Source organism: Chelonoidis abingdonii, chromosome 21 (assembly GCF_003597395.2).
Source record: "Chelonoidis abingdonii isolate Lonesome George chromosome 21, CheloAbing_2.0, whole genome shotgun sequence".
NCBI classification, from domain to species: domain Eukaryota; kingdom Metazoa; phylum Chordata; order Testudines; family Testudinidae; genus Chelonoidis; species Chelonoidis abingdonii.
In genome coordinates, this window is record NC_133789.1 from 1702189 (window position 1) to 1716560 (window position 14372).

Consider the following 14372-nt stretch of genomic DNA (forward strand, 5'->3'; position numbering starts at 1 on the left):
CCTGGCTCAGCTGAGAGCCCAGGGCAGGGAGCAAACCCTCCCCCCTGTGCTCCACGGTGTCCGCTGCCCCGGGCTGAGAGCTGTGTCACTCAGAGTTAATCGCAGTGTGGCGTGATGCCGCTTCGTGCTGGGGTGCTAGGGCACAGGACTGGGCGCGTGGGTAACGTGGCTGCGCTCTGGCTGGGGTTAACGCCTGCCACGTGTAAGTCCTGGCTGGCTGTTCCTTCAGGGGCTGAGGGTTCACCACCGCTCTGCCCTGCTCTCCCTGGCACACCTGCATGCAGGGTAATGTCATCTGCCAGCCCTGGGCCCTTCTGCTGTGCCATGAGGCTGCTGAGCTCAGGGCCCTGTTGTGCCAGATGCTGCCGTGAGCCAGCACGAGGCTGCCCCAAAGCTCCCGGGCTCAAGCAGAGCTGGGGGGATGGGACTTGCCCAAGGTCACACATGAGGGCTGTAGCAGAGCTGGGAATTGAGCTCCGCCCACTGCATCCCGCTGCCTCTGCATGTTGTGAGCAGCTAAGTGCAGCAGCATGAAGATGAAGGTGGTGGCCAGTGACTGCACAGAGAAATCTGCTGCAGGTGCCCTGAACAGCAGTTGGGTCAGTATGGCTGGGCCAAGGCATCCTCCATTCACGCTACATAGGAGGAGCAATTAAATACCCCAACATGTAGTGATAGCTGGAAACAATAGGAGACCACCACCCATGTCACTGGCGCACAGGCTGGAGCTAAGTGGTGGGATCTGAGGTTTTCCCAGGTCTGATTGCAGAGGCAGGTGGTGTGGGCTGGTTGGTTGCAGCTGTGTGCAAGAGAGAGCAGAATGCCAGGAGAACAGTGGGAGAAGCAGGGGCGAGCGTGGCCCTGTGTGGGAGCCAGGACAGCTGCCTGGTGTACAGGGCTGGCTGGGAAATGGGGAGGCAGGAGCCAAACTGCTGCTGTTTGTTTCCTTACAATTCAGAGTCGTACTGGGTCAGACCAAGGTCCATCCAGCCCAGTGTCCTGGCTGCCGACAGCGGCTAATGCCAAGTGCCCCAGAGGGAGTGAACCTAGCAGGCAGTAATCAAGTGATCTCTTTCCTGCCATCCATCTCCATCCTCTGACAAACAGGCTAGGACACCCTCCCTGCCCAGCCTGGCTAATAGCCATTGACGGACCTGTCCTCCAGGAACTTCTCTAGTTCCTTTTTGAACCCAGTTTATAGTCTTGGCCTTCACAACACCCTGGGGCGAGGAGTTCCGCAGATTGTGTGTTATGTGAAGAAATAGATCTTTGTGTTTGTTTTAAACCTGCTGCCTAGTAATTTCATGGGGTGACCCCTGTATTCTGAGAAGGTGTAAATAACACTTCCCTATTAACCATCTCCACACCAGTCAGGATTTTACAGACCCCCTCGTCTCCCCCTCAGTCCTCTCTCTCCCTAGCTGAACAGTCCCACTCTCATTAACCTCCCCTCAGACGGCAGCTGTCCCACGCTGTTAATTATTTCTGTTGCCCTTCTCTGAACCTTTTCCAACCCCAAGCGATGGTTTTTTGAGCTGGGGTGAGGACGTCTGCACCCAATAGCTGTGGTGTGGGCGAACCCTGGATTTACACAGAGGCAACATGCTATTTTCTGTCTTATCCTGGCTCCTGTTCCTCAGAAGGCCCAATGTTCCCTTGGCTGTTTTAAGGCCGGGCGCCCGAGGAATTGCTGCTCCTGGGGCTGAGCCGGGGGGTGCTGCCCTCCCCAGGATCTGGGCACTGTGCCTAGCGCTGGATTCAGTTTCGATTTCTGCCTGTGACAGCTTGGCTGGGGGATCCCCGAGGGGGACTCCAGCTGGCGCAGCGACCGGCCAGCCGGCGGATTCACTGTGGTGTAGCCGAGCCCCGCGCTGGCTTTGGGACTCGGTTCGTGGATCCAGGTCAGTGTAATTCGGGTTAAATGTGCCCAGCACAGGGGAGCTGGAATAACGCATACGCGGTGGGAGGGGTGCTAAGAACCATTGAACCAAACTAAACCCTGGATATGATGGAAACCACTTCAAGCCAGGGGTGGAGGGGGTGGGTGCTGCAGCCCCTCCCAGCCCCCCGAGTTCCAGCACCCCTGGCCCAGAGACGCAGCTGGCAAGAGGCGGGCGCCAGGCTCCAGGGAGGAAGCTGCTGAGACCCCCCTGGCTGGGGCCCCCGGAAAGGTTTTGCTTTCAGGCTCTCAGGGTGTCTGATGGGGTGGGCAGAGCCCCTGGCAGAGGCAGCGGCTACCAGGCCAGTGGGGAGCAGGCAATTCGCCTGGGTCCGTTTGCAAGCAGGGTGATTCTGGGTGGAGAGGGGCGCTGCTGGGCAAGAAATGCCTGCCTGCTCCTGCCACCCACCCCTGCCCTCGCCCTCCGCCTGGGGGTGCCTCAGGGGCCGCTGGCTGGCACAGGCATCCTGGCCAGGCTCACGGGCGCTGGGGGGTCAGACGAGCTGCCCTTGCGGTACCTTCTAACCCTGCGGGTCCTCGGTGCGGGGCTGGGGCAGCGGTGGGTGACTCAGTGGCCCAGGCTCCTGTCTGACCTGACCGGTCTCTGCCTGCTGCCAGGCGGGGTGGAGGGGGGATGGAAGGATTGGGGGCTGGGCAGGGGGTGGGGAGGGATTGGAGGGCAGGGTAGGGGGCTAGTCTCTCTTGCTTTGTCCAGCTTTGCCCCCTTCACATTGGCTCTGTGCTTCCTGCAGGTGCCCAGTGCCCGCCCACATGGAGCTGCGTGACTACCAGTGGGAAGTGATCCTGCCCGCCCTGGAGGGCGAGAACATCATCATCTGGCTGCCCACAGGTGCAGGGAAGACCCGGGCAGCTGCCTACGTGTGCAAGAGGCACTTGGAGACCCGGGAGCGGGCCAAGGTGGCTGTGCTGGTGAACAGGGTGAGATCGGAGTTGCACTGCTAGGGGTGCGGGGGGACGGGGGGCAATGCTCATGCCAGGGTGGGGCTGATTCTCCCAGTCTGGCCTGCAAGGAGCACCCCTCGGCCTGTCCGTGGGCACACATGAGGGGGAGGCGGGACGTGCTGGGGCTGCAGCTGGAGACAGAACCAGCCAGACTGAGGAGCCGCCCCCACCCCAGGTCTTTGCAAACAGACGTGCTACAGAGGAACTGTGGGGGCCAAGTCCCCACGTTCGCTGGATGGACGGGGGCAGCGGGCATTGGGGCTAATCACCTGCATCAGGCTGGCCTCCCGGTCTCAAGGGGGTGGACTTGGTGCCAGGTGGGGGAGCTGTGTTCACGCAGGGGGTGGGAAAGCAAGTGGGCAAAAGATGCCCACCTCCCCCTCTGCCCAGGCAGCTGAGAGCTGGCTCAGTCCCAGCATGCCCAGCTGCCAGGCCCTGTGGCCGCCTATCCTCCCCCATGGCACCCTAGTACTGTGTGCTGTGCTCTCTGCATAGCTGGTCCATGTGAAGATAACAGCCTACTTCTGCTGCTAGCTAAGGGCATTATCCTGTTAGCTCCAGAGATAGAGAGGGCTGTGCTGAAGGTCCTGGGTTCAAAACCTGCCCATGCCCCATGCGAAGGAGGGAGGGTCCCCGAACGCCAGCTCTACGCTCGAGCCCCATAGATAGGCAGGGTGTAGCTGGCTCGGGTTGGGCAGGGTCAGCGCTGCCTTGCCTCTGTTGTCCATGGGAGGTTGCTCAGCTCAGCAGCCAGGGCTCTCCGCAGGCCCTGCTCTCCGTCCCACCCTTAGCTCGGGGGAGCTTCTGGGTGGCTGCTGTTCAGCACACAAGCCTTACAGGGCGTCTTCTGCATGTTGGGTCGGCAGGTGCACCTGGTGGAGCAGCACTACACGCAGGAATTCCATGCACTGCAGGATCGCTTCCGGGTCACGCCCGTCAGCAGCAACAGCGACCAGAAATTCTTCTTCTCCAAGGAGGTGAAGCTGAGCGACGTGGTGATCTGCACAGCGAAGATCCTGCAGAACGCCCTGACCAGCCAGGACGAGGATATGCACGTGGAGCTGACGGGTAGGAGCCTGGCGAGATGGAACCCGGCCCATGTGGGGCTGGGATCTCGGGGCTGGATCCCCAGCTCGTGTGCCCATGTCGATTCCGATTAACACTAGCTGAGCATCTGGCCTTTCATTACTGCTGACCGTGCACAGGCCAGCAAGAAAACCCAGCTTGACTCAGCTCCTGGGAACTGGAGATGGTGGGAGTGAGGGAAAAGGGCTGGTCCCTGGACAGAGGAGCCCTGGGTGGCCGATTCATTCCCTGTAGATACAGTGGGGGCAGCAGGGAGGCTGCCTTGCCTTGGAGATGGAGAGGCAGAAGGGCTAGTGCTGGTGTTTTGTAAACTGCACACATTTGGTCGGGAGTCTGTGGGAGGCAGAAAAGACAGTGTCATTCCCCCTGCCCTTGGCAGTGGCTGGTCACCTCGCAGAGCAGACCCCTGCTCTGTCCACCTGCCCATATGGTCCCCTCGCTGAAGCATCTGAGCCTCAAAATCCTCCCAGTCCTGTTATCTCTATTTGGCAGCCAGGGATTGCAGCCGACAGAGGCTAAGTGATGTGCCCAAGGCACCCCAGGGAGTCTGTGGCAAAGCTGGGAACTGACCCCAGCTCCCCAGCTAGCACCCTAGTCACTTCCCCTCCTTCCAAAGCCTCCCCCCCAAGTCAGCCTCACTCCGGTCAGCCTGGCTCAGCCCCATCTCCCCGGGGCAGATTTCTCCCTGCTGGTGATTGACGAATGCCACCACACCCACAAGGACGGCGTCTACAACCAGATCATGGAGGATTACCTGGAGCGCAAGCTGAGAGGCCAGTGGAAGCTGCCACAGATCCTGGGCCTCACTGCCTCACCCGGCACCGGGGGGGCCACCAGCGTCCAGGGGGCCAGGCAGCACATCCTGCAGGTGAGTGGAGCGTTCCTCACCCCTCCATCCCAGCTAAGTCGGGGACATGGCTGGCTGCCACCTCGGTGGCCCAGGAACTGTGGAACCCCCCTGAGATTGCACCAGGCTTGTCTTTTGGCTGCTGGAAAAGGCCCTTGGAGCAGGAATTGAGGCCGCGCAAACTGTCCGCCAAGGGAGCCCATCTCCTTGGCTTCTGGTCGCCTGGGACCTGAGATTCTAGCCATGGCAGCCACATGGGTCACAGAGCTGCAGTGTTGTTCCCTCCGGCGTCTGTCGGGGGATGTCCTTAGGGTGTGGGGTGGTGAGTGGCCGCTGGTGCCAGATGTGCCCATGCTGATGGTACCCCCCGCCCATTGACTGGGACCTTCCCAGCTCAGTGCATCCTTGGCATGTGGCTCATACAGCTCTCGGGGTGGGGGGGTGTTTAACCCTTTTAGATCTGTGCCAACCTGGACACCGCCAAAATCATGTCGTCCCAGAAGCACCGTGTCCACCTGGAGGCTCAGGTCCCTCAGCCCAGGAAGCAGTACGACGTGTCCCATGAGAGGCCGCAGGTAAAGGGCTCTCAGGGCTGCACATGGGCACAGACCCCAGGGGAGAAGGGAGAGACCTCGCTGCAGGGAAGACCAGTGACAGCCCTTGAGAGTTTAAACCCCTAAGGTCAGGGTCTGGGAGGGGTGGCTGAGCCCATCCCATAATCAACGGGGTCCCCGGTGCTCCTAGCCTGCGACCCGGCTTGCACCGTGCCCTCAGGGCATGCCACGGGCAGCAGCCTTCCCCTCTGAGCTCCCCCGTCATGCTCTGCTCTCCAGGATCCCTTGGGCAGGAAGCTGAAGGAAACCATGGCCCACATCCACCAGTACCTGGATGTTCGTGACCTGGCGCAGGACTTCGGCACGCAGAGCTACGAGCAGTGCGTTGTCGAGCTGGGGAAGGAAGGTGAGGGGCTGTGTGCCAGTGCAGGGGAGGGGTGAACGGGTTGAGAGGAGCCATAGAAGTCGAGAGCTAATCAGCGGGAGGAAGGTTGAGTTTGTGGCTCAGGCATTGGATTGGGACTCGGGAGCTCTGGATTCAGTTCCCAGCTCCGCCTGGCATTGGGCAAGTCAGTTCATTGTGCTGTGTCTCAGTTTCCCCACCTGTAAAATGGTGATAACAATCCTCCCTTTGCATTGCCTCTTCCGACTGAGCGCTCTTAGGGGCAGGGCTGGTCTATTCTAACATGTCCACGCGATGTCCAGCACAACGGGATCCCTCCAGGCATTGCTGTATCTACACACGAATGGCCTAGATAAACCACCTGAGCTCCAGAACGGGCATCCACACAGATCCCAATGACAGCACTTGCGAGAGGGCAGAACGCTTCCTGCAGCATGTCCCTTAGCTATGGGACTCCCTGCTGCAGGGTAGCTAATAGCCCTGGAGGGTTTTTGGGTGGAACGGTGCCTGCAGGGACCCAAGCCACGAACCTGATCCCAAGGATTGTGCAGCCCCATGCGCTGAGGTGCAAAGTGACCCGGGGAAGGAATTACCCTGCCCCTCCCGTGGGATAGCCTGGGGCCTCTGATCCCGCACCCTGGCTGCTGCGGGGGACTGAGCCAGGTTACTGAGCCATTGTGGCATTTTCTGTTATTGCCTTTTCCTCCTCACTGTGTAATGGGCCTTTGGCACATGCTTTCTTCCCAGAGCCGGAATAGAACCCAGGCATCCTGGCTCCCAGCCCCCCCTGCTCTAACACTAGATACACCCCTCCCAGAGCCAGAAATAGAACCCAGGAGTCCTGAGCCCGATCCCCACACTGGCCCTGCTCTCAGTGACTGCCCGAGGCACCGGGCCAGGGGGTTGGCTCTCAGCCATTGCTACAGTGGTTTTGTTCCAGGAGCCCAGTCGTTCTGCCGTAAGAAGCGCACGTGCGCCATGCACCTGCGGAAGTACAACGACGCGCTGCTGATCAATGACACGGTGCGCATGATCGATGCCTTCAATGCCCTGGATGAGTTCTACCAGCTGGAAAAGGCCACCAAGCTTCTGCAGGACCCCACGGAGCGCTTCCTTGTCAGCACCTTCGAGGGTAAGGGCTGGAAGCAGGATATGGTGTCAGGGGGAGGGGTCAGCAAGGCCCAGTGTGCTCATCTAGGCCAGGCTCCTGGATAGGGCAGGCCAGAGAATGCTCCACAGGTACCTGCCAGGCAGGCTGGTGGCAGAACTGGGACTAGAACCCATGTGTCCTGACTCCCAGGTGTCACGGAGTCCCCGGGCAATGCTCTGGAACTGCTCCCCACAAAGCCAGTCAGGACTTTGGGGAGCCTCCTCTCCCTTGGAGCAGACTTGTTCAGGGCAAGAAGCTCACACGGCTTCACCTCCTGGGTCTCTCCTTGGAGCATTCAGCATCCTCTGCCCCTCCGTGTGCTTCCCACAGCGAGCCCACCCAGGCGGGGTCCTGGGGAAGCCACAGGGTTCTGCACCCCCACTTTGCAGTCAGACGTGACTCTCAGCCAGCAAAACAGAGGTTTATTCGATGACAGGAACAGGGTCTAAAACAGAGCTTGTAGATACAGCGAACCAGACCCCTCGGCCGGGTCCATTCTGGGGGGCAGTGAGCCAGACCCCTAGGTCTGCACTTCACTCCTTGTCCCCAGGCAGCTCCAGACTAACCACCCCCTCCCGCCCCTCCTCTCTGCTCAGCTCCTTTCCCGGGCCAGGAGGTCAGCTGACGCCTTTGTCTCCAACAAACACCTTCAGCTGGCACCTTTGCAGGGGAGGGGCCCAGGCCATCCGTTTTGGCTAGGAGACAGAGTGCCCGGCATTTAGGGGCACTGGCCCCTTCCTCTGTAGCAATCACACCCCCTTATCCCACCACCTGGATGCGTAAGAACTGCCTAGGGGACACTGAGGCACCAACACAGTGTTCAGAGAAAACATTAAGAACAGTCCCAGTTCGTCACACCAGGCCAGTACCCTAACCACTAGGCAACACTGCCCCTCGCAGTGCTGGGCGCATGGGACCTCTCTCCGGGAGGACTCGCTGCCAGCTGTACATTACATGTGACGAGCCCCTTGAGAAACATTAGGATTAATGTAACCCATGGGGTGGGGGCTGGTCCCCAGGAGCAGATAAGAGCCTACAGCTGTAGCTAATAGAGTCACTCCTTTCACTTCAGCAGTAGAAGTCTGTGTTCTTAGCACTGCAGGCCCTGGGTTTGACTCCCGGGCCAGGGTGCATGTGCCGTAAATTAGCCCTGGGGCTCGCTGGCTCAGAGCTGCAGCTCTCACCTGCCTGCACGCTCGCTCCGTTGCAGAGATCAAGGCAGCGCTGCTGGCTCTGGCCAGCGACCCGCACTACGAGAACCCCAAGCTGAGCAAGCTGGAGGAGATCCTCCAGGAGCAGTTCCAGACCCTGGGCCACTCCCGCGGCATCATCTTCACCAAGACGCGCCAGAGCGCCCACGCCCTGCACAAGTGGATCCAGGAGAATGCGAAGCTGGCGAGACTGGGCATTAAGGCAGCTGTCCTGACTGGAGCCGGCTACAGCAACCAGACCAAGCACATGACCCAGGTGGGTGGGTGCGAGGGAGGGGGCAGACGGTGCTGAAGCAGCTGTGCACTGCACAGCTCTTCTCAGCCCAGGAGCTCCAGGTGCTTTGCGCACCCCCCGCCCCTCTTGAGAGAGGCCATGGGAAAGAGCAAGAAACTGAGGCACAAAGAAGGAAGTGCCGTGCTTCCCAGGCTGGTGACAGAGCTGGAAAGAGAACCCAGGTGTCCTGACCCCCAAGCTCTACCCCTCTGGAACCCAGTCTCCTCTTGCAGCTGGGAGAAGAGAACCCTGGAGTCCCCTCCCCTCCAAGAGTGGGGAAAAGAACCCAGGAGTCCTGACTCCTGCCCCCTCCTCTGTTCTAACCACTAGGTCCTGCCCCACCCACCCCACTGGATAAGCAGAAGGAAGCGTGGGGGACCTGTCCCTCACACTTGGGAGGGAAGGGACAAGTCAGTAGCTTTAATCTGTATGATTCTTGCTGTGTCGTGGCTGGGGGGGCCCTGGAGCTGTGTCCTGGGGAGTCCCCATGCATAGCTGCAGCTTCAGACTGTGTCCCAGGTCCCATCTTTCCAAGATTCCCTGTATTCCTTTAGCCCAGAGGCTGGGCAATTGCTTAGGGGCCTGCCTGGCATTGCTGCGGGCCTGGGTTCCCTGCGGCGCCGGGGCCTGGCCCACGGTGGGCAGAAACGACAGCTCCATCCCTTCTCTCTTCCCAGAACGAGCAGCAAGACGTGATCAAGTTGTTCCGCAAGGGAGACCTCAACCTGCTCTTCTCCACCAGCGTGGCCGAGGAGGGCCTGGACATCCCAGAATGCAACATCGTGGTTCGCTATGGGCTGATGACCAACGAGATCGCCATGGTGCAGGTAGCTGGCTGCTCCCCGGGCCTTGTTCCCCGGATCCCTCCCTCCTGGCTCTGAGGGACTGAGCACTAGGCTGGGCTGTGTGGGGTGCAGGGGGAAGCCGCCTGTCCCAGGCCCACCTGTCTGGGTCTGTCTGACACACACCCAGCCCCCGGCTCCTTGGAGTCCTGCCAAGTGCCGTTCGAAGCTGGGTTCCTCTCGCTGGAGCTCATGCGGTGCTCAGCTGTGTGCTGAGGCCAGGACAACATGGGGCATGGAGATCAGACCCCCTACTCCTCTCCAGGGGTGCTCCCTGCAGGCCAGGGTCAAGGCACGCTCGGGGGGGGGCTGCACCCATGAGGCCTTCCATCCCCAGTGCCATCTGCCAGCAGCACCAGGGGATGGCAAATCCACCTGCACCTAGTGGGCTCAGCGTTCACCCAACCCCCTGGCTGGGGTGTCTTGCAGACCTCCCATCCCCCCACTCCTGGGCGGGGTGCGGGGAGGGGCACTGCCGACGCTTTCCCCGGGGCTCTGTCCTGAGCTGCCCCAGGCATGACCCAACTGCGTGTCCCCGTTTACACAGGCCAGGGGCCGCGCCCGCGCCGAGAACAGTCTGTACTCCGTCCTTGCCAAGGCCAACAGCAAGGAGGTGTCGCGGGAGCGGCTGAACGAGACCCTGGAGGAGCTCACGCAAAGAGTCATTGAAGAGGTGCAGGCCATGCCGGAGAAGGAGTACCGGGACACGGTGAGGGGCTGGCACTTGGGCTCAGCCCTGGGGGCCAGCAGCTCCTGACCCGTGTCCATGCTCCTGGTGCAGACTGGGGTTCACTGGGCTGACGGGGGCCTGAGGCCCCGTTCTCCACCCCAGCCACGGTGCTCAGACAGCCTGTGTTTTGGGCTAAGGCCCCAAGTGCCCACCCCATGGGGTGGTGGGTGGCAGCAGGGCCCAGGCCGGAGGTGGAGGCAGCGATGGGGAGGGGACGGAGCGGAGCTGAGGGGGCTGGTGGTGCCTCTCGCTGCGTGTCTGTGGGTGTCTCGCTCGCGTTGTGTTCCTGTCACACCTCCGCTGAGCTGCCCCTCCCCTCCCCCAGATCACAGACCTGCAGCGAAGCGCCATCATTAGCCGGAAGGTGAAGAAGGCTGAAGGCAACCAGAAGCGGCAGCTGCACGACCCAGACGCCGTCCGCCTCCACTGCATAAACTGCAACATGGCCGTGTGCCACGGCAGCGACCTGCGCACCGTGGAGAAGATGCACCATGTCAACATCAACCCGGACTTCAAGTGAGGGTGGGACTGGGGGGATGGGGACCGGGGAGGGGAGCCCTGCCCATGTCCCCCGGGGCACCCGGCCGTTCACTGTGTGGAGCTGAGCAGCAGCCTCCAGCCCCCACTGGGGACAGTCGCTAGCACAGGCATGTTTGATGCTGCACTAGATGTTCCCCGAGCCCCTGCCCTCAGCCCTCTCTCTTGCTCTGCGCTGAGGCCTCCAGCCTGGCAGCCCCACTGGCCCCTCACTCAGCCCTGGGACTCCCTGCGGGGTCAGCTTCAGAGCCTCTCCTAGCAAGATCCTGGAGAGACCCATCTGTCGGCCCCATCAGGCCAGGGTCCTTCCCATCCGCTCCAGGGACAGATCCAGGGAGCAGCTTGGCCGTACTTGGGGCTGGGATTGTCCCTCTCCGGGGTGGAGGGCGGGGAGCTCCCCTCCCCAGGTGGCTGTGTGCTGGCTCCGCTTGGGAGCCCTGCACCCTTGGCTCACAGGCACCCTCTGCGTAGCTCCTTATGGCAACGGCTCTTGGTGCATTTCCCGCAGGATTTACTACAACGCCACGTCCAACAACGTGGAGATTCCCCGCAACTTCAAGGACTGGAAGCCCGGGGGCAGCATCAGCTGTGCAAGCTGCGGCCAGGTGGGTATGCGGCTGAGACACACGCTGGGGCTGGGCAGGGCTGTTAGCTGCTTTCACAGGTGACTCTTCCCTGCTGGGTAAGCAGGCACTGGGGTCGAATTGGAAATGCATCCAGTCAGCATGTACAGAGCCCATGTGACGGAGAATCCGCACATCCCTTGGGAATCCCAGGCTGCCAGCCCCAAATGTTCAAAAACCATGAGGTTTTTGAATGGGGGTTTCTGAGCCTTTAGGGGTCACAGCTCCTCTCCCCCCAGCTTTTCTGCACAGCCATGACGGCTAGAAACTTCCTTTTTATTTTAAGGGGAAGCTGAGATTCCCCCCTATATCGCATGACTCCAAGAGCTGGAGCTTTAAGGAAAGCATCAAATATTAAAACCCAGGAATTGGCAATAGTGGGGTCTGTTCCGATGGCAAATTATCCACATTTCAGAATGGGCGACGTATTTCCAGTGTGAGTTTTTCTGCATTAAACTTCCAGCCATTGGCGCTTGGGTGTATGTGGGAGTGAGTGTCTGTGTGCATGTATCGGTCTGTGTGTGACTGGGCGGGTGGGGATAAGGTATATACACTCCCCTGGATATAAGTAGGAGCTGTTCGTACAGTTCAGCTCTGGGGTTAAATTCTAAGTCCTGTCGCCCAGGTGTGCGACTGTTTGCTCCCGGCGATTTGCGGTGGATCCTGACTGTCCATCTGGGTGATGTCTTCCGTCTGTCCATGCAGGCCTGGGGCATGGAGATGATCTACCGCAGCGTGACGCTGCCCATCCTCTCCATCAAAAACTTTGTGGTGGCGACGCCGGACGGGAACAAACAGCCCAAGCAATGGAGCCGGGTGACTTTCACCATCGAGGAGTTTGACTACATGGAGTACTGCAGCAGGAACCTGGGCATGTAGCGCCTGGCGAGCCCAGGAGACTGGCCGAGCCCCAAGCACCCTCCCGTGGTGATAGAGAGCCCTGGGCATGGTAGGCAGGAGCACTCCTCCCAGAGATCAGCACTGGGCACAGTGGAAGCATTTTAACCCTGCTTTGCCCAGGTGTGGCTCTGTCTTTCCTCCATATGCTCCACGGCGCCCAGGCACTGGGCAGCGATAGACCAATGGAGGAGGAAGGTCACCCTGGAGATTTGCCCCCCTGCGCTCCTGCCCCTCTCTGCTCTGCTAGGCCGCTCTGGGCCCACACAGAATCAGGTGCAGGATTGGGACCTAGGGAGGCTGCCTCCCCCAGAGACTAGGCTCTGGGAGATGGTCTAGTGATAGACTGAAGTGTCCCGGCCAAACAAGGCAAGGGACCATAGATCCACAGGGTTAGAAGGGACCGTGGGGGTCATGTTGTCTGACCCCCTGCCAAGATCTGTACTGTTCACCCAGGATTGACCCTAAAACCCCTCCTGCCCTCCCCAGGCGTCTAATACACTCCCCCATCCACCCTCCTCTGCCTCTCAGCACTCACTGCTAAGGAGCAGAATGTTGTGACCAAATCTCAGCCCTGGGATGCAAGATTCCTGGGCCCTGTTCCCAGCTCTGCCGCTGACTCACTGGCTGATCTCACACAAGTCTCGTCCTGCCTCTGTGCCTCAGTTTCCCTACCCATCAGACAAGGAGAATGCCGTGCCCCTTCTAGGGGAGTCTGCAGGTGCATTTCTTTATGGTTCTGTGAAGGACAGGACACACCTTTCCCACCCTGCCCCTGTCCGGGAAACCCCCTGCATCTCAGTCACAGCTTGCAGTGATTCTGCGCAATGCGCAGAAGCCACTTTTTTTTCCTGCTCGGCTGCATGAAGCCAAGTGCATGTCGATTGCAGCAGCGCGTGATCGGTTTGCAGAACTGCCACCAGCCCCTCTGCTGCCTGAACCGCGAGCCAGTGCAGCGGCTCCTGCTTAGCCAGAGCGGAGGAGTCACTATGAAAACAGGCAAGTTCTTATGAAAATAATAATAATATCGCCTCGAGCCTCTCAGGGCCCTGCACAATTGCTCAGTCTGTTGATCCCTGGCCCCGGCCCGCTTCTGGCTGGGTAGGAAATACAAGCCCCACGGAGTCCCTGGACACCATGCAATGCGGTGGGAGTGGCCACGCTGATCTCCAAGCAGCCTGCTGCCACCTGAGGGTTTAAGGCTGTGACGCTGGCAGGCCAGGTGTCAGCTCATGCCATGGTCCCCAGGCCTCCAGTGAACACTGACAAATACACGGCGGGCACCAGCCTGGCTCCCCGAGGGCTAGTGGTGTTAAAATAGGCAGTAGAACTGTTAGCAAGTGCTTTGTGTTTAGACTGTATTGAATCGCTGTGAGTTGCTACGTGCGTTGATCGCAGTCAGACTGTCCCACGCTGTAAGGTAATCGCTGAGCGTTTGCGCTGTCAGCCTGAGTAACTGTGTAAGGACTGGAGTGCGCGATTAGTGTGAAATGCTGGTTCCTGCCAACAGGTGTTACCCCCGGCCCACAAGGAAGGCCCAGCCACACCAGACAGATTAGAGCAGAACACTAACGTGGACAAAAGACTTGGTGGTTTATGCGCCTGACCCTATTAGGATGAGTCTCGACTGTGAATTCCTCCCATCAGCTGAGTTTCAACTCCACCTAGAAGCGGGGAAGGGAATAAAGCCCCCTAACAAGGAGGAGCTTATGCTGCTTTGCGTGGGACAAGGATCGCTGGGCAAAGGCAAAAGCGGCCCAGCTGCTCAGCCTGGCTTAGCCATGTGGGCCATACGGAGCATGCATAGCACAGAAGCTTCTGTTACTTTTTGAAACTGAAGATTGGCACCCATTTGTGTGCGTATGTCTGTCTTCTTTACCTGTATGAGTAACTCGGATTTGCTTTTCTATAGAATAAATCTTTAGACAGGTTAGTGTAGGATTGGCTACGCGTGTCATCTTTGGGGTGTGATCTGAGGTGCACTTTGCCTGGGGTAAGGGACGGTCCTTTGGGACTGGGAGTAATCCGAACATTGCTGTGACTCTTGGTGTAAGGGACCATCTCTCACAAAGGCAGGCCCACCTGCGTGGCAAGACAGATCAGAGTGCCCCAGGGGACTGCCTGTGAGTCCATGGCTAGGTCATTACGGTGCCTGAGGAGTTCACGCGTGATAATTGATGGGTGAGATCCAAGCATGGCTCTCACAGCCCAGCAGGGGTTGGTGCCCTGCTTACTAACAGGCTGCCACTCATGCTCCTGAGCCACTGCAGGACAGCTTGGCAGAGGCACCTGGTCTCAGACTGTGTCTGTATTTGC

General features: G+C 59.8%; 1 protein-coding gene across 4 annotated transcripts; it reads left to right on the forward strand.

Annotated features, from left to right (window-relative positions):
* Window positions 1-1883: 1883 nt before the first annotated feature.
* Window positions 1884-12369, forward strand: DHX58 (DExH-box helicase 58). Of its 4 annotated transcripts, none has more exons than XM_032789020.2 (13): window positions 1884-1901; window positions 2692-2878; window positions 3769-3970; window positions 4666-4856; window positions 5294-5410; window positions 5669-5795; window positions 6733-6924; window positions 8153-8409; window positions 9105-9254; window positions 9817-9978; window positions 10325-10515; window positions 11045-11141; window positions 11865-12113. In XM_032789020.2, the coding sequence occupies exons 2-13, from the start codon at window positions 2711-2713 to the stop codon at window positions 12036-12038; spliced, it is 2028 nt and encodes a 675-aa protein (XP_032644911.1). In that variant the 5' UTR covers window positions 1884-1901; window positions 2692-2710; the 3' UTR covers window positions 12039-12113. The 4 variants fall into 4 exon arrangements, with proteins under 4 accessions (XP_032644911.1, XP_074915864.1, XP_032644910.1 ...); XM_075059763.1 differs by lacking the exon at window positions 1884-1901 and adding an exon at window positions 2125-2171 and having other exon boundaries at window positions 11865-12366; XM_032789019.2 differs by lacking the exon at window positions 1884-1901 and adding an exon at window positions 2166-2269 and having other exon boundaries at window positions 11865-12369.
* The last annotated feature ends 2003 nt before the right edge of the window (window positions 12370-14372 follow it).

Coding starts and splice junctions, on each gene's coding strand:
- DHX58 (XM_032789020.2), top strand. CDS start 2,711: ATGGAGCTGCGTGACTACCAGTGGGAAGTGATCCTGCCCGCCCTGGAG. Junction 2,879..3,768: donor TGGCTGTGCTGGTGAACAGG/GTGAGATCGGAG, acceptor TTGGGTCGGCAG/GTGCACCTGGTGGAGCAGCA. Junction 5,796..6,732: donor TGTCGAGCTGGGGAAGGAAG/GTGAGGGGCTGT, acceptor GTTTTGTTCCAG/GAGCCCAGTCGTTCTGCCGT.